General features: G+C 50.4%; 1 protein-coding gene across 1 annotated transcript in view; it reads left to right on the top strand.

The window, feature by feature from the left end:
- Window positions 1-6,072, top strand: part of LOC138643508 (NXPE family member 3-like) — a 47,185-nt gene extending 41,113 nt beyond the window's left edge. Inside the window, exon 7 of the mRNA XM_069732407.1 lies at window positions 5,362-6,072. Coding sequence (XP_069588508.1) covers window positions 5,362-5,897 — 536 coding nt within the window. The 3' untranslated portion in view covers window positions 5,898-6,072. The remainder of the gene's footprint in view (window positions 1-5,361) is intronic.
- The last annotated feature ends 14,907 nt before the right edge of the window (window positions 6,073-20,979 follow it).

Raw genomic sequence — 20,979 nt, 5'->3', positions numbered from 1 at the left:
AAACAGGTTGTGGATGGCTTTGTATGTCATGGTTAGGGTTTTGTACTGGAGTTTCTGGGCAATGGGGAGCCAGTGAAGGGAGTGACAGAGGGGAGAAGCTGGGGAATAGCGGGGGGACAGGTGGATTAGTTGGGCAGCAGAGTTTAGGATAGATTGGAGGGGCGCGAGAGTGTTAGAGGGGAGGCCACAGAGCAGGAGGTTGCAGTAGTCACGGTGGGAGATGATGAGGGCATGGACTAGGGTTTTTGCAGATTCTTGGTTGAGGAATGAACGGATTCGTGAAATATTTTGGAGTTGAAGTCGGCAGGAAGTGGAAAGGGCTTGGATATTCTATATCAAAATGTGAACCTGCTAGAAAACACAGTATACCCAATACAGAGAATACTATATTGATAAATACATGAAAAGAGCTGTGTACATGTCAATTAATAAATGCTTAGACTCAAGATGTAAACATCTAAGATTTAGAAAACCATGTGCATGATTCACATTCAAAGACCAAAAGAATACTTGGGATAAATGCCATATGCAATGGACCCTTAGGGAGCTCCCATAATATTGATCACATAGATACAACCTGATAGTTGATCACAGAATCGTACTCCATAGCCTTATATTCTGAAGTATACTGGACACAGAAGTGAACCCTGTGCAAAAATAATATTTGGGCCTTCTGCGGTCCAATACTTCTTCATCCTACACAATTCCACCTGCTGTGAAGGTGGAAGTCGCTCTCATACCTCTTGGGCCCCTGTGAGGCTGCATCAATTGCTCCAATGATATGTTGGCCCTTGGATCAATATACTTCTCGATCACCACAATACTGAAATCTCCAGAATCATTGTTCAGCAATTGGTAACTATGTTTTAGCAATTTAAGGGTTGTCCAGACCCTGTTAATCTAGCATTTATTACTAGTGATGATCGAATAGTGAAATATTCCGATTGGGGAAAACCGACATGAATAATTTCTAATATCCGTGTATTCGTACCAAATAATGAATCCCATGCAAGTCAATGGAAAGCTGAAAATGAATCTGCTGGACTCAACAAACAGGTCTGGGGGCCTGAGAAAAAAGCTGAAAGCTGAAGCGCAGCATCATTCACCAGCGGTGCCATCATCACTGCCATTTTCCCATGGTTCAGCCCAACCTGATGTGACTGCTGGTGAATGATGCTGCGCTCTCAGCAACTCATTCACCAGCGGTTTTCAGCTGTGACGGTCGTCCAGGTAGGCACAAGCATAGTCCTGGAGACCATCCAGAAGCCGGTCAGCCAGCCTCTGGAAGGTCGCCGGGGCAGTCTTCATCCCGAATGGCATAACTCGAAACTGGAATAAGCCAAACGGGGTGACAAATGCCGATTTGGGAATAGCGTCAGGACTAAGGGGAATCTGCCAGTAGCCTTTGCATAGATCGAAGGTGGTCAAATACTTTGCCCCTGCCAGGCGGTCTAACAACTCATGCACACGCGGCATGGGATATGCATCCGTCACTGTTTTCTCATTGAGCTTACGATAGTCTACACAAAACCGTGTAGTCCCATCCTTCTTGGGCACTAACACTACGGGGGATGCCCAGAGACTATTTGACTCTTCAATGACCCCTAAATGCAGCATCTCTTGTATCTATTGTCGCATCCCCTCTCGTACAGACTCGGGGACGCGGAAGGGGTTTTGTCGCAGGGGGGTCTGATCCTGGGTCTCAACCTTGTGTTGTGCCAGGTGAGTGTACCCTGGTTTCCCCGAAAACATCCTCTGGTGCTGCCTCAACAACTCCTCCGCCTGCTGTCTCTCCCGGGGGCCTAGGTCTTCACCCAAGTGTACCTGATCCCATGTTTTAGACTGAGTCCTTTCCCCTAAGACATCCGGCAAGGGAAGTCCGGCTAAATCCTCTGCTTCAGGTGCACAGATGGAGACTACCTCTTCAGGGTGCTCACGGTAGGGCTTCAGCATATTCACGTGGAACATGCGGATAACCCTGGGGTCATCACAATCGGCGACATTATAGGTGGTGTCAGCTATTTTCCCCACTACCTAGTAGGACCCCTGCCATGCAGCTTGGAACTTGTTCTGCCTAGTGGGCTCTAACACCAGGACCTTCTGTCCTATTTCCAAGGTGCGCTCTCTGGCCCTCCGATCGTATGATACACGCTGGCGCCGCTGGGCCACCTGCATGTTCTGACGTACAGCTTGGGTGAGCTCCTGTAGGCGGTCCCGGAATTCCAGCACATAGGGTACAATAGGTACCCCTTCTATGAGGCCCTCCCCTTCCCAGTGTTCTAGCACTAAGTCTTCAGATTAGTACGCACATCAGCCATCACCTCTCGTATGATCTCTACTGCAGGGTTTGGGCCATAGAACGCCAGTCTGTTCTTTACCTCCCTCTAGAATTCAGTCTCCTCCACGTTCACATTGGGGGGCGCTGCACTGTCATGTTTCATGATGGCTGCTATCAAATACGCTTTTGTTTTGTTGCTGGTGATTAACACTCGGGCTTCCACCAGATCTTTTAATGTAGTCCTCTTTAACTTCTGGTAGTTGTTTTCCATTCATTCCTGTCCTCCTGTAGAAGGGGTATCATATCCTGCTGCTGCCACCAGTGTAACGGGGTCTACCAAGCTGGGGTACCTCTTTCAGTACCACCCCATGTTTTCGGAGGTCCGCTCGGCGTTGGCTGGAGTCTGAATGAAGGATGCTGGCTGGAATTGCTTGGTTACATGGGCGCTTATAAAAGATCACTGCTTCTCCACGTATTTCCAGTCTGACAACACTTTACTCACAGGACACAGAATATATAACACAGATTCAGAGGGCAGGCCAATAGAAAAGCGGCAGGCCAGACATACATTACAATAGCCGCAGGTGGCCGGAGCCTGCCGATATTTACTGTGGGAATTACAAAGGTGGGGGGCGGACAAAAGGGGAATATCGTGTCCCCTCTGCCCAGGGCGCAGCCTGTGGGCTGATGCATTAGGGACATGCATCTCATATGGAACCTATTATACATACATATAACTGCACAACATATTCTGGGTGCTGAGTGGTTCCGTAACACGTAACAACCCCCAGGGGGAAATGTTTGTCAGCTCATACACGTACTGTATGGGCATTACAAGTATAGGAGACCCGCTCCTTTAAACTGGGAAAACATTTTTCAGAGGCCATACTCCACATCTATTCAGACACCATATTACTGTGCCTGCCTCTTGGTTCCGTGACACTCCCCTCGCTCCTCGGCGTGCCGCTGGCCGGGGTCTGCTCTTCCTGCTTTTTGTCCGCGTTGGGGATTCCGCCGCCTGCGCATGCATGCTGGGCAGCTTAGGCAGTGGTCGCGCACTTCTTCAACTCCTTTATGACCTGGAAGCATCCTTCCGGTGTGGGGCCAGCGACCAGGTATATCAGGCTGCTTCCTTCTAGAGGAAATGCCTGATTATTGCCCTAGTGTCCGTCCTGATGCTCATCTTGGTATCAGTGTGGGTGCTCCCCTTCCCTCAGGTCATAGTGAGCGCTCTGCTACTCTCAGTGTGCTTCCAGTACGTGCTCTGCTACTCTCAATGTGCTTCCCAGTGTGCGCTCTGCCCTCTCTTGTTTCCCCAATGTGCTTCCCTGTATTATCCCAGCTCTGACTTGTCTCCTGTTTCGCCTTCCTCTCTTTTAGTACCAGCCTTCCTCTGGGCTCTGGTGGTCTGGATCTGGTCCCGTCTCCCTGCCTTCTTGTCGATGGATTCCGCTCCTTCATCTCAACTACCCTCCCCCGTATCCTGTTTTTTCCCATTTTGCTCATAGCAAAGTCCCTGTGAGCCGACCTCATGGTACCAGCAGTCGTGGTACTTTACTCCCCTGGCGCTGCCCCTGACACTCCTTGTATAGGGGTCGGTCTCACTAGTTCAGCTCACTCAGGGTGGGTTGGTATCACACCCCAGTGGGTCCACTCTAGAAATCGTGACACAGACACATCACCATTAGAACACGAGGGTGAACGTATTCTGTGATGCAACACCCACTATACTTTTTTTGCAAGGGTAGTTATGATGGCAGGAAAAAAAATATTTACACAGTATGTTTTTCAGCCCAGGTATAGGATACCTGCTCCTTTAAACTGTGAAAACATTTTTAAGAGAACATCCTTCACATTTCTTCCTTGGGGGATTGGAGTGTGTGAAAATTTTGGGCATTGTATTCACTTCATGGGCAAACTTTAGGTGACTTAAAAAAAAATCAGAATAATGGGAACTTTGGTTTCATGTGGCCATCCAGTACGTGGGTTCAAAGGCTTATTGGGGTGTGTGTAACTTTGGTGCAGGGCAGGCCTTGCACTAAATGCATAAGCAAACAGTATGGGAGACACACTTTCTTCTAATGGGAACAATTTTGTCCTGAGGCCCTCAAGTACATCTGCTGAAAGGGTTATTGGGGTGCATGTAACTTTGGGACAGGCAAGGCCTTGCATTCAGTGCATAAGCAAACAGTATCGGAGTACCAAATGAATACTTTGAACTTTGGTTGCATGTTGTCATCCATGACGTCTGTTCAATGGGTTGCTGGGGTGCATCCAAATTTTGGGCAGCCTCGCCACTCACTGCATATGCAATAACAGTATTAGGGACCCACTGTTTAATAATGGGAACAACAAAGCATGGCCGGCTGATGGCTCTCTAAGAATAGTAAGGGCCAACTGCTGGCCCTATAAAAATAGACTTTGTCACTTTCAGTGTCCATCCTTCATAAATGAAACAAGATGTGTGAGACACCACATGTCCAAATAAGGTTGTAAAATGTTAAAATTACATTTCCCAGTGAATGCATTTGTCTTGGTTGAAATCAATGTTAAAGTTGAAAAACGCATCAAAAACGCTGCGTATGAACGTAGCACACAGTGGTGGAGGAACATTTTTGTTTTGGGTTGTTTATTTTGCCTTATATACAAGTCATTACCCTGGAAAGGATGGACCTCAACATATTTCCCAGGAAAATCCATTTGGGTTTAGTTTTTATGTTTTTTGGTGCACCTGTAAAAATGGCGTAAGACTCAGACAACATTGCTTACAGCTGTGACATGGGAGTCAGGAATGCTTCCGGGGGTCTTCACCATGATGTTCCCATGTCATTTGAGCAGTGTTTCCATCAGTTTCAGATGTTTTTAGACCTTAAAAAGACCCCCAGGTGGGATCGCGGTAAAAATACTCGGGTTTCCAATAGACTTACATAGGGCTCGTTGCTCGGGTCGAGTACCCGAGCATTCCAATTTGCTCGACCCGAGCAACGAGCACCCGAGTATTTTAGTGCTCGCTCATCACTAGTTTCGTTGTATGTGAATAGGATGAATGATGATGTCACCTGTAGTGAATTTTGTATTGGCAGCTCTACAGAGGATGGACCTTCATGTCAGCTATGCTCCCGGACCTCTGCTGGCCACAGATGTGGAGAATGGCTATCTAGTGCAATGGCGGGCACACGAGAGACCACTTAGCATGAAGCGCACACGTGTTCAGGAGCTGCAATACATCGCCAACGAGCTGGATAACATTGGAGGGGGAGACGACGGACTGGTAATTGTCATAAACTGCATGGCCCACTTTGTGCCATTCCCAGTGAGATTTTATTTACAAAGGATTCAAAATATCCATCATGCTGTTGTCCGATTATTGGAGCGAAGTCCCCAGACCAAGGTCATCATCAAATCAGGGAACACCGGCTTCCTGTATGAACATGGCAGTGACTGGCTGTCCTTACAGCTGGATACTCTGATGAGGGGCGTCTTCTCGGGACTGCCGGTTACAATTATCGATGCCTGGCAGATGACCTCCTGCCACTATCTGCCCAAACACATCCACCCCAAGGAAGTGATAATCAAGAATATGGTGGACTCAATGCTCTCTTCCATTTGTCCTGCATGACAGGAATCATCAGTGTTATTATCTAGGTCACAGCCTACAGCCAATCCATTCCTGGAAGACGCGGCACACCCACTCATCACAGCTGGACATGGCGTGTCAACGTGTCATATGCTGAGCAGATCACGAAGAGAATGTGGAGGATGACAGTCAGGGTACAGGATAATGAGACTGACACTGGGGGTACAGGATAATGAGACTGACACTCGGGGTACAGGATAATGACGCTGACACTGGGGGTACAGGATAATGACGCTGACACTGGGGGTACAGGATAATGAGACTGACACTCGGGGTACAGGATAATGACGCTGACACTGGGGGTACAGGATAATGAGACTGACACTGGGGGTACAGGATAATGAGACTGACACTCGGGGTACAGGATAATGACGCTGACACTGGGGGTACAGGATAATGACGCTGACACTGGGGGTACAGGATAATGATGCCCACACTCGGGGTTCAGGATAATGACGCTGACACTCGGGGTACAGGATAATGATGCCCACACTCGGGGTACAGGATAATGACACTGACACTCGGGGTACAGGATAATGACGCTGACACTCGGGGTACAGGATAATGATGCCCACACTCGGGGTACAGGATAATGACGCCGACACTCGGGGTACAGGATAATGACGCCGACACTCGGGGTACAGAATAATGACGCCGACACTCGGGGTACAGGATAATGACGCCGACACTCGGGGTACAGGATAATGACGCCGACACTCGGGGTACAGAATAATGACGCCGACACTCGGGGTACAGGATAATGATGCCCACACTCGGGGTACAGGGTAATGACGCCGACACTCGGGGTACAGGATAATGACGCCGACACTAGGGATACAGGATAATGATGCCCACACTCGGGGTACAGGATAATAACGCCGACACTCGGGGTACAGGATAATGACGCCGACACTCGGGGTACAGGATAATGACGCCCACACTCGGGGTACAGGATAATGACGCCGACACTCGGGGTACAGGATAATGACGCCCACACTCGGGGTACAGGATAATGACGCCGACACTCGGGGTACAGGATAATGACGCCGACACTCGGGGTACAGGATAATGACGCCGACACTCGGGGTACAGGATAATGACGCCGACACTCGGGGTACAGGATAATGACGCAGACACTCGGGGTACAGGATAATGATGCCCACACTCGGGGTACAGGATAATGACGCCGACACTCGGGGTACAGGATAATGACGCCGACACTCGGGGTACAGGATAATGACGCCGACACTCGGGGTACAGGATAATGACGCCGACACTCGGGGTACAGGATAATGATGCCCACACTCGGGGTACAGGATAATGACGCCGACACTCGGGGTACAGGATAATGACGCCGACACTCGGGGTACAGGATAATGATGCCCACACTCGGGGTACAGGATAATGACGCCGACACTCGGGGTACAGGATAATGACGCCGACACTCGGGGTACAGGATAATGATGCCCACACTCGGGGTACAGGATAATGACGCCGACACTCGGGGTACAGGATAATGACGCCGATACTCGGGATACAGAATAATGACGCCGACACTCGGGGTACAGGATAATGATGCCCACACTCGGGGTACAGGATAATAACGCCGACACTCGGGGTACAGAATAATGACACCGACACTCGGGGTACAGGATAATGATGCCCACACTCGGGGTACAGGATAATGACGCCGACACTCGGGGTACAGAATAATGACGCCGACACTCGGGGTACAGGATAATGATGCCCACACTCGGGGTACAGGATAATGACGCCGACACTCGGGGTACAGAATAATGACGCCGACACTAGGGATACAGGATAATGATGCCCACACTCGGGGTACAGGATAATAACGCCGACACTCGGGGTACAGAATAATGACGCCGACACTCGGGGTACAGGATAATGATGCCCACACTCGGGGTACAGGATAATGACGCCGACACTCGGGGTACAGGATAATGATGCCCACACTCGGGGTACAGGATAATGACGCCGACACTCGGGGTACAGGATAATGACGCCGACACTCGGGGTACAGGATAATGACGCCGACACTCGGGGTACAGGATAATGATGCCCACACTCGGGGTACAGGATAATGACGCCGACACTCGGGGTACAGGATAATGACGCCGATACTCGGGATACAGAATAATGACGCCGACACTCGGGGTACAGGATAATGATGCCCACACTCGGGGTACAGGATAATAACGCCGACACTCGGGGTACAGAATAATGACACCGACACTCGGGGTACAGGATAATGATGCCCACACTCGGGGTACAGGATAATGACGCCGACACTCGGGGTACAGAATAATGACGCCGACACTCGGGGTACAGGATAATGATGCCCACACTCGGGGTACAGGATAATGACGCCGACACTCGGGGTACAGAATAATGACGCCGACACTAGGGATACAGGATAATGATGCCCACACTCGGGGTACAGGATAATAACGCCGACACTCGGGGTACAGAATAATGACGCCGACACTCGGGGTACAGGATAATGATGCCCACACTCGGGGTACAGGATAATGACGCCGACACTCGGGGTACAGGATAATGATGCCCACACTCGGGGTACAGGATAATGACGCCGACACTCGGGGTACAGGATAATGACGCCGACACTCGGGGTACAGGATAATGACGCCGACACTCGGGGTACAGGATAATGACGCCGACACTCGGGGTACAGAATAATGATGCAGACACTCGGGGTACAGGATAATGATGCCCACACTCGGGGTACAGGATAATGACACTGACACTCGGGGTACAGGATAATGACGCCGACACTCGGGGTACAGAATAATGATGCAGACACTCGGGGTACAGGATAATGACGCCGACACTCGGGGTACAGGATAATGACGCCGACACTCGGGGTACAGGATAATGATGCCGACACTCGGGGTACAGGATAATGACGCCGACACTCGGGATACAGAATAATGACGCCGACACTCGGGGTACAGGATAATGATGCCCACACTCGGGGTACAGGATAATGACGCCGACACTCGGGGTACAGAATAATGACGCCGACACTAGGGGTACAGGATAATGATGCCCACACTCGGGGTACAGGATAATAACGCCGACACTCGGGGTACAGAATAATGACGCCGACACTCGGGGTACAGGATAATGATGCCCACACTCGGGGTACAGGATAATGACGCCGACACTCGGGGTACAGAATAATGACGCCGACACTCGGGGTACAGGATAATGATGCCCACACTCGGGGTACAGGATAATGACGCCGACACTCGGGGTACAGAATAATGATGCCGACACTCGGGGTACAGGATAATGATGCCCACACTCGGGGTACAGGATAATGACGCCGACACTCGGGGTACAGAATAATGACGCCGACACTAGGGATACAGGGTAATGATGCCCACACTCGGGGTACAGGATAATAACGCCGACACTCAGGGTACAGAATAATGACACCGACACTCGGGGTACAGGATAATGATGCCCACACTCGGGGTACAGGATAATGACGCCGACACTTGGGGTACAGGATAATGACGCCGACACTCGGGGTACAGGATAATGATGCCCACACTCGGGGTACAGGATAATGACGCCGACACTCGGGGTACAGAATAATGATGCCGACACTCGAGGTACAGGATGATGACACTGACACTCGGGGTACAGGATAATAACACTGACACTCGGGGTACAGGATGATGACACTGACACTCGGGGTACAGGATGATGACACTGACACTCGGGGTACAGGATAATGACACTGACACTCGGGGTACAGGATAATGACACTAATGCTCGGGGTACAGGATAATGACACTAATGCTCGGGGTACAGGATAATGACACTGACACTTGGGGTACAGGATAATGACACTGACACTTGGGGTACAGGATAATGACACTGACACTTGGGTACAGGATAATGACACTGACACTCTGGGTACAGGATATAGACACTGACACTCGGGGTACAGGATAATGACACTGACACTTGGGGTATAGGATAATGACACTTGGGGTACAGGATAATGACACTGACACTCGGGGTACAGGATAATGACACTGACACTTGGGTACAGGATAATGACACTCACACTTGGGGTACAGGATAATGACACTGACACTTGGGGTACAGGATAATGACACTGACACTTGGGTACAGGATAATGGCACTAACACTCGGGGTACTGGATAATGACACTGACACTTGGGGTACAGGATAATGACACTAATGCTCGGGGTACAGGATAATGACACTAATGCTCGGGGTACAGGATAATGACACTGACACTTGGGGTACAGGATAATGACACTGACACTTGGGGTACAGGATAATGACACTGACACTTGGGTACAGGATAATGACACTGACACTCTGGGTACAGGATATTGACACTGACACTCGGGGTACAGGATAATGACACTGACACTTGGGGTATAGGATAATGACACTTGGGGTACAGGATAATGACACTGACACTCGGGGTACAGGATAATGACACTGACACTCGGGTACAGGATAATGACACTCACACTTGGGGTACAGGATAATGACACTGACACTTGGGGTACAGGATAATGACACTGACACTTGGGTACAGGATAATGGCACTAACACTCGGGGTACTGGATAATGACACTGACACTTGGAGTACTGGATAATGACACTGACACTTGGGGTACTGGATAATGACACTGACACTCGGGGTACAGGATAATGACACTAATGCTCGGGGTACGGGATAATGACACTGACACTTGGAGTACTGGATAATGACACTGACACTTGGGGTACTGGATAATGACACTGACACTTGGGTACAGGATAATGACACTGACACTTGGGGTACTGGATAATGACACTGACACTTGGGTACAGGATAATGACACTGACACTTGGGGTACTGGATAATGACACTGTCATGGAAAATATTAAAATACTTGATGTCCCTCAATTCTCCCCCCCTTTTTCTTTCATCAACCATTTGTCATGAGGATCTATGAGCTAGCAATCACACCTGTCTTTATATTCAACTAGCTGAAGAGCCCGATGTTGCCAGGGCGTAGCAACTAAAGCAACTATCTGTGGTTAGTTATAACAAATTATAATGATTATATTGCACATAAAAACATTTCACATCATATATTCAACACTATAGGTTTGCAACACAAATTAACTAAATGATTACCCAAGCATTGATAGTATTTTTTTTTCAACTTATTCAAAAGCCTTTTGATAAACAACATTTTTTGTTTTTCCTTCCAGTGCAAAGATGAACAGATTTTTGGCAGTTCCAACTCTTGAACAGGCCATGTAAAGTTGATCCTGAGAATGAAGCAAAAGGTTTTTTTAACACAATATTAACACCTTAATATCTACAACTGTCGATACAATTTTTAACGGCAGCAGTTAAGGGGCCCTATTCCTCCTGCACCTCACGCTCCTCCTTTATACACAGCATTTATCTGCAGCACAGCTTTTCTCCATAGCTTGAAAATACACAAACACATACATACACTCAGCTTTATATATATAGATTGTCCTTTTTACACGTAAAGGGCCATGGAGTAAATGCAGCTATAATAATAAGAAATAAAAAAAATAATGAAATAGTCACATTAAAAAGAATTGTACAAAAATAAAAAAGTATTTAAAAACATTTTAAACACAACCAAGCTCAATGTGATTTTGGTGTCATTTTCTCAACAACGTTCCAGAAACAGAGTGACTGTGTGTCAGACCTCTCTCCTGTACTACTTATTGCATGTCAAATGGGGGCGCTGCTGTGTATTTCTCGGTGCAGCACAGACTCCTGTTTTCTTGCCTGTCCAGGCACATATGACGTCGACGTCCCTCGCTATGGCCTCTCCCTGCCTCGTACCAGAGCGCGCACCTACCACCCGGCTCCCCGCCCTCCTCCAGCCTCATTACTTCCTCCCAGCATTTCCCTGGCTGGTTGACTGCTGGTTGCCTGGCAACAAAGTGAGCAGCCCTCGGAACAGCCCAGCCAAACCCAACCGGACCAGAACACCAATCATAACAACCTGACAAAAGCCGGAATCAGGAAGATGGCAGATGAAGGCCAGGAGAGGTATGTCAGTGACTGGAAGAATGATATCATCAGCTCACAGAAACTGACCATGTACCGGAGCCTACAGAGAGACTACAGACTGGCCCCCTATCTGGAGAAACTCCCGGACCCCAGAGACCGCCAGATCCTGAGCCGATATAGACTCAGTGCCCACAGTCTGGCCATCGAATGTGGCCGACACAGGCAGAGCTACAAGCCCAGGGAGGAAAGACTGTGCCAACACTGTGATCAGGAGGCCATAGAGGACGAAAGCCACTTCCTGCTACACTGCTCCAAATACTCAGCAGTGAGGGACACTCACTTCAGGAGACTCTCACATCTCTTCCCGGACTTCATCACCATGAAGGAGGAAGAGAAAACATATATCCTGCTGGGAGAAGAAGAGAGAGCGGTGGAGATAGCAGCACGGTACGTGAGCGAATGTCATAGACTGCGAGAAAGAACTATGATGCCATGGACTATAGCCCCCACCCTGGATCTGCCCCCATCCACCTCCCCTATGCCATGGACTATAGCCCCCAACCTGAACCTGCCCCATCCACCTCCCCTATGCCATGGACTATAGCCCCCACCCTGGATCTGCCCCATCCACCTCCCCTATGCCATGGACTATAGCCCCCACAATGGATCTGCCCCATCCACCTCCCCTATGCCATGGACTATAGCCCCCACCCTGGATCTGCCCCCATCCACCTCCCCTATGCCATGGACTATAGCCCCCACCCTGGATCTGCCCCCATCCACCTCCCCTATGCCATGGACTATAGCCCCCACCCTAGATCTGCCCCCATCCACCTCCCCTATGCCATGGACTATAGCCCCCACAATGGATCTGCCCCCATCCACCTCCCCTATGCCATGGACAATAGCCCCCACCCTGGATCTGCCCCCATCCACCTTCCCTATGCCATGGACTATAGCCCCCACAATGGATCTGCCCCCATCCACCTCCCCTATGCCATGGACTATAGCCCCCACCCTGGATCTGCCCCCATCCACCTCCCTATGCCATGGACTATAGCCCCCACAATGGTCCTGCCCCATCCACCTCCCCTATGCCATGGACTATAGCCCCCACAATGGATCTGCCCCATCCACCTTCCCTATGCCATGGACTATAGCCCCCACCCTGGATCTGCCCCCATCCACCTCCCCTATGCCATGGACTATAGCCCCACCCTAGATCTGCCCCAATCCACCTCCCCTATGCCATGGACTATAGCCCCCACAATGGATCTGCCCCCATCCACCTTCCCTATGCCATGGACTATAGCCCCCACAATGGATCTGCCCCCATCCACCTCCCCTATGCCATGGACTATAGCCCCCACAATGGTCCTGCCCCATCCACCTCCCCTATGCCATGGACTATAGCCCCCCACAATGGATCTGCCCCCATCCACCTCCCCTATGCCATGGACTATAGCCCCCCACAATGGATCTGCCCCCATCCACCTCCCCTATGCCATGGACAATAGCCCCCACCCTGGATCTGCCCCATCCACCTTCCCTATGCCATGGACTATAGCCCCCACAATGGATCTGCCCCCATCCACCTCCCCTATGCCATGGACTATAGCCCCCACCCTGGATCTGCCCCCATCCACCTCCCCATGCCATGGACTATAGCCCCCACCCTGGATCTGCCCCCATCCACTTTCCCTATGCCATGGACTATAGCCCCCACCCTGGATCTGCCCCCATCCACCTTCCCTATGCCATGGACTATAGCCCCCACCCTGGATCTGCCCCCATCCACCTTCCCTATGCCATGGACTATAGCCCCCACCCTGGATCTGCCCCCATCCACCTCCCCTATGCCATGGACTATAGCCCCTACCCTGGATCTGCCCCCATCCACCTTCCCTACAGCTCCTACCCAACATGACTTTTGGATATGGGATGGACCCCACTCCTTCTTAAAACCACCTGACATTGGTATTATCGACTACCATGAATAAGTGCCTTCCCAAAGGGTCACCGACCCCTTTTCCTTCCCAACCTCCAAATAACGACATGAGTCTCAAGTTGGATATAATTGGCTACAGCGGCCTTTATTAAAATCAAACAAAACATATAACCATAAATGAGCTGGGAAGGGGTCCTTGAAGCTAAAAGTCCGGTGTCAACCATAGTATAAACAAGTGGACAAGAGACCAACTGTAGATTACTCTCAGCCGTTACCCCACAGGCTCAAGAGCACCAAAATACCCCGAAGGGTTACCATTGTCCACTTCCAACTTAGGAATCTAGCCCACCGTTACCAAGATTCCCCCAAATCACCAGACCCGCAACTAAAACTTATACCAACTGGAGAATCCGTATCCCGACGGACCCCCCAGGCCAATTTAGCACCAACTCCAAGGACCCCTCCCTCCGCCACCACGAGGATACTTGACCCCCTCAAGTACCCGAGACCCCACCAACCTTAACCGCTATGGCCCGCTCAATTCCAGACTGTAACCCCAGGGCCCACAAATCAATACCCACCGCGTTCAGATGAACCTTAATTCGGGCTTTATTTATCTTGTCCACCGACCTAGCGTGTCTCCAAGATGTCCGAGGAACAATCTCCGACCACACTATGGAAATCTCCCGAAAAGAAACCCATAACCGCAGCATGTCGTGTTTAATGTCCCGGATCAACTCACGACAAGGATGAATTCCCAAGTCGTTTCCCCCGACGTGCAGAACCAAAATATCAGGAGGCCTGTCCAGTCGTATGCCATTATGTACCTCCTCCAGGACTCTGTTCCAACCTAAGCCCCGAAACCCCAACCACCTGATGACGGCCACATCCCTGGAAAAGCCGAGCTGTCTTCCATCCTGTCTGACATCTGCCCGCCTCGCGCCCCAGTACACATTCGAGTGGCCGACAATCCACACCAACAGCGAGGATGAACCTGAAAAAGATGAACAACTTAGACAAGTGCCAAAACGAGTAAAAGATCGAACAGTCCCCAGCTGCTCAAGGCCTCACATAACTCCGATAACGGCCGGACTCCCACCGCCCAATCCTTTGCACCACCTCAGGAACCAATCCATTTCGCGCCGCCTCGGTAGCAGCCCCGATCCGAAAAGAATGGGAGGCGAACCTGGCAGAATCTACCTCGATGGCCTTTAAACACTGCCGAAAAACCCCTACAAACTGATATTTAGACAGGAAAGACCTGTCCTCATGACGCAACAAAGGCCCATCACCACGCGGGTGAAACCTATCAAAATCCTGCCAGCAACGAACAGGACACATAACAGAACCGGGAACAGCGCCCAAAACCACTTTTTTACCCCGCCCCATCTGATCCGTCTTAGACTTCCGAATCCAAAACTGCAGTGACCCCTCGGAAGCAAAAACGTCCCCCGCCCACAGGCCCCCCTGACGAATTGTAGTGGGTGACACTAACTCCCCAATCCTCAAAGCTCCATAAAAAGCCAACGAAACAGCTAAGCGAAAAAGCGCAACCTCGAAGCTGGAAACGCATACGTCGCCCAAACATACCCCCAACCGCTCCAACATCTCAAAGGACACCGGGCGCCTGCAATCTCCTCGGCTGCATGATCTTCTCAACCCCCTCGCAGCTTGCTTTACCAGAAAGGACTTTGTCACGTCCTGAAGGCCCCGTAGCCTGAAACCAAAGGCTAAAGCCGCTATCGTCCTATCCACCTTTGCTGCCGACCATCCCTGATCTGCCCCATGTCTCAACCACAACAACAATGCCCCCACCTGGTCCGAACCCGCACCCGCAATGCGGCAAGCCGCCAGCCAACTCTCCCAATTGCTCCATACCGCCTGATAAACCGACCACGTACTCGGAGCCAAGGACGCTTGGATTAACCCCTTCATGACCAGGGGATTTTTCGTTTTTCCGTGTTCGTTTTTCGCTCCCCTCCTTCCCAGAGCCATAACTTTTTTATTTTTCCGTCAATTTGGCCATGTGAGGGCTTATTTTTTGCGGGACGAGTTGTACTTTTGAACGACATCATTGGTTTTAGCATGTCGTGTACTAGAAAACGGGAAAAACATTCCAAGTGCGGTGAAATTGCAAAAAAAGTGCAATCCCACATTGGTTTTTTGTTTGGCTTTTTTGCTAGGTTCACTAAATGCTAAAAATGACCTGCCATTATGATTCTCCAGGTCATTACGAGTTCATAGACACCAAACATGACTAGGTTATTTTTTATCTAAGTGGTGAAAAAAAATTCCAAACTTTGCTAAAAAAAAAAAAATAAAAATTGCGCCATTTTCCGATACTCGTAGCGTCTCCATTTTTCGTGATCTGGGGTCGGTTGAGGGCTTATTTTTTGCGTGCCGAGATGACGTTTTTAATGATAGCATTTCGGTGCAGATACGTTCTTTTGATCGCCCGTTATTGCATTTTAATGCAATGTCGCGGCGACCAAAAAAACGTAATTCTGGCGTTTCGAGTTTTTTTCCCGCTACGCTGTTTAGCGATCAGGTTAATACTTTTTTTTATTTGATAGATCGGGCAATTCTGAGCGCGGCAATACCAAATATGCGTAGATTTGATATTTTTTTTATTGATTTATTTTGATTGGGGCGAAAGGGGGGTGATTTAAACTTTTATGTTTTTTTTATTTTTTTCACATTTTTTTAAACTTTTTTTTTTAACTTTTGCCATGCTTCAATAGCCTCCATGGGAGGCTAGAAGCAGGCACAGCACGATCGGCTCTGCTACATAGCAGCGATCTGCTGATCGCTGCTATGTAGCAGAATTGCACGTGTGCTGTGAGCGCCGACCACAGGGTGGCGCTCACAGCGACGGGCAATCAGTAACCATAGAGGTCTCAAGGACCTCTATGGCTACAATGGAGACGCATCGCCGACCCCCGGACATGTGACGGGGGTCGGCGATGACGTCATTTCCGGCCGCCCGGCCGGAAGCGGTAGTTAAATGCCGCTGTCTGCGTTTGACAGCGACATTTAACTAGTTAATAGGTGCGGGCATATCGCGATTCTGCCCGCGCCTATTACGGGCACATGTCAGCTGTTCAAAACAGCTGACATGTCCCGGCTTTGATGCGGGCTCACCGCGGAGCCCTGCATCAAAGCAGGGGAGCCGGCATCGGACGGTATAGTACGTCCGATGCCGGTAAGGGGTTAAAGGCTCTGCAGCCCGGACACCACGCTCCAGAGTTCCGCCGGGCATTCCAGCCCCGTCTCCTCGGCATCCGGCGCCAGCGACCGAAAACGCTCCCACTGGAAACGAGACAAAGAATTGGCGATGCAATTATTAACACCGGGCACATGCGAAGCTGTGAAATAAACATTCAGGTGTAAGCAAGACAAAACCAACTGCTGAAGAACTCTGATCACCGGGGGCGACGCCGTTGTCAAACTGTTAATGGCGCACACAACCGCCATATTATCACAATTAAAACGAACCCTTTTGTTCCGAAAATCGTCGCCCCAAAGCTGCACCGCCACCAAAATCGGGAAAATTTCCAACAACGTGATGTTCTGCACCAACCCTGTTTCAAACCAGGCTTCCGGCCATCTAGCCGCACACCAACGGCCCCCGAAAAAGGCCTCAAAACCAATACGGCCCGAGGCGTCTGTAAACAAGTCCAATTCAGCGTTCCCCACTGCTTCCTCCATCAACAACGAACGCCCATTGTAACAGGACAAAAAACGGTCCCAAACCTCCAAGTCAGCCTTGTGCTCGGCGGACAAACGCACAAAATGATGAGGGGCGGTAACCCCGGCCGTAGCACTGGCCAGCCTACGTGAAAAAATTCTCCCCATGGGAATAATTCGACACGCAAAGTTCAACTTCCCCAAGAGCGACTGCACTTCGCGCAGTGGCAATTTTTTCAAACGTCTAGCTTGGGCCACCTCGTCTCTCAGACCCAACACCTTGTCAACCGGCAACCTAAACTCCCACCTCATAGAATCGATGACAATACCCAAAAAGGACAAACTCGTGCACGGACCCTCCGTCTTGCCCGGTGCCAACGGGACCCCGAAGCGCTTAGCGACCCAAACAACCGTCCTTAACAGGACCTCACAACATTGAGACTGATCGGGGCCTATGCACAAGAAGTCATCCAGATAATGAATCACCGAGTCCAAACCGGACACATCCCGCACCGCCCACTCCAGAAAGGAACTGAAAGCCTCAAAATAAGCGCACGACAGTGAACAGCCCATCGGCAAACATCTGTCAACATAAAACCCGCCGTCCCAATAACAGCCTAACAACCTCACGCTATCAGGGTGAATCGGCAACAAACGAAAGGCCGACTCAATATCGGTCTTGGCCAACAATGCTCCCCTACCGCAACTGCGCACCCACCTGGCTGCCTCATCAAACGATGTATAAACCACCGAACAGAGCTCCGGATCAATCCCATCATTAACCTACCTCCCCTTCGGGTATGACAAATGCTGAATGAGCCGGAACTTATTCGGCTCCTTCTTGGGCACCACGCCCAGAGGCGACACCACCAAATCATCCAAAGGGGGAGTGGGAAACGGACCCGACATCCTACCCAACGCCACCTCTTTGCCTAACTTTTCAGACACTACTGATGCGTGCAACTCGGCCGATCTAAGATTCTTTAACGTCGGTGGTACCGCAAAACCCGGGGCCGGTATACAAAAGCCAACATCAAACCCGGCCCGGAGTAACTCTGCCCTCTCCCTATCAGGGAACCTATCTAGATAAGGGGCCATCGCGTCCAACCTCACCGGAGTCACCCCATTTGGGATGAAGACTGCCCCGGCGACCTTCCAGAGGTTGGCTGACCGGCTTCTGGATGGTCTCCAGGACTATGCGTGTGCTTACCTGGATGACATCGCCATCTACAGTGCGACATGGGAAGAGCATCTACATCACCTAGAGACAGTATTAGACAGGATCCACAAGGCCGGAATCACCCTGAACCCAAACAAGTGTCATGTGGGCAAAGCAGACGTTCAGTATTTAGGGCATTGGGTGGGAAGTGGGAAACAGAGACCATAACCAGCCAAGATTGAGGCCATAGCCAAATGGCCCACCCCACGCACTAAAACACAGGTCATGGCGTTTCTAGGGACAGCGGGGTATTACAGGAAATTTGTTCCCAATTACAGCAGCGTGGCCAAGCCCCTCACTGATCTGACCCGTAAGAACCAACCCCGCCAGGTAACCTGGACCCCAGAGTGTGAGGAAGCCTTGTGCCAGCTAAAGGATGCCCTCACCAATACCCCTGTATTGGCCGCACCCGATCCAACTAAACAGTTCCTTTTTCACACAGAAGCTTCTATGTTTGGTTTGGGGGCAGTACTAAGCCAAGTTGGGCCGGACGGCCAAGAACACCCGGTAGCTTACCTGAGTCGGAAACTACTGCCCCGTGAAGTGAGCTATGCGGCCATCGAGAAGGAGTGCCTGGCAATAGTATGGGCACTCAAAAAGTTACAACCATATTTGTATGGACGACAGTTTTCCCTCCTAACGGACCATAATTCCCTAGTCTGGCTTAATCGGGTCTCCGGAGACAACGCCAGCTTACTGCGGTGGAGTTTAGCCCTACAACCTCTGGACTTCACCATCCACTACAGACCCAGCAAACAAAACGGTAATGCCGATGGACTCAGTCGACAAACGGAACTTGTACCAACCCGATAAACTTCGGTCATCCCCAAACCGATCTGTTAAGGATCAGACTGTGTATGCCGATCGAGTCGCTGAAAAGGGGAGCCGTGTTACAGAACCCCCAGCACCAAGAATATGTTATGCTATATATATATTATGTAAAATAGGTTCCATGTGAAATGCATCAGTCCACAGGCTGCATCCCTGGGCAGAGAGGACAAGATATCCCCCTTCTGTCCTCCCCCCACCTTTGTAATTTCCCCAGTAAATACCAGCAGGCTACGGACCCCTGCAGCTATTGTAATGTGTGTCTGGCCTGTTTTTTCTATTGGCCGGCCCTGTGTCTCTGTGTTATATATTCTGTGTGCTGTAATTAAAGTGTGTTCTTTTAGACTGGAAATACGTGGAGTAGCAGTCAGCTTTTATATGCTCCCATGTAATCAAGAAATCCTAGCCAGCGTCCTTCATTCAGAATCCAGCAAAAGCAGAATGGACCTCCTGAAACACGGGGGGTGCTGAAAGAGGTACTACAGCACAGTAGACCCCGTTACACCGATACTTGCCCCTGTTAGTGGTTCCTCAGCCATCTCACTCCGCAGAGCGACGTGGCTGGGCACGCCTGTACCTATGGACACATTAACCTTCACAGAAAAATCATTATCAGGTTCAGTTGGCACAGGTACAACATTTTCACCATCAATCCTAGGGAAAAAATGGTTATTAGATGCATCATTACAAGATAAGGCATGGTCAGGTAACACATGCGATTTCCCATCATCATCAGGGATAACGTTACCCTTATTAGCAGATTGGGGAGGGGTGTCAGGGACGTAGTATGCAACCATCCTCCCCAAATCAGTCCCCAACAAAACATCAGTGGGCAAATTATCAGACAGCCCCACTTCCTTCACCCCGCTCCCGGCACCCCAATCAAGATAAACCCGGGCCATTGGTAAGGGACAGCTGATGCCCCCAATCCCCGTGACAGTTAGGGTTTTCCCCGGAATGATTTCTTCAGGGGCCGCCAGTTCGGGTCGGATGAGGGTTCGTTCAGCCCCGGTGTCCTTGAGGCCTGTAGCAACATGGCCTCCCACCGTGACGTGCTGTACGTTGTCACACACCCTCCCAACCACACCACCCACCAAAAGAACTGCTGCATTAGGCCCTGGGGCCTTGGCTGGGGTGTACTTCTGCTTGTCTGGACAGGAGGGACTGAGATGACCAGTCCGATTGCAGAAGTAACACTTGCGAGGTTCGGTGGTAGGTCTGGTGTTGTTGGCCACGGGGCCAGGACCTCTGGTGTGTTGGCTGGCAGGGGTACTGGCGTTGGTTGCAGGCTTACCCCCTC

The sequence above is a fragment of the Ranitomeya imitator genome, chromosome 6 (assembly GCF_032444005.1).
Source record: "Ranitomeya imitator isolate aRanImi1 chromosome 6, aRanImi1.pri, whole genome shotgun sequence".
Lineage (NCBI taxonomy): Eukaryota > Metazoa > Chordata > Amphibia > Anura > Dendrobatidae > Ranitomeya > Ranitomeya imitator.
The sequence above is the reverse complement of the archived record's forward strand: the minus strand, read 5'-3'. Positions and strand labels throughout refer to the sequence as shown.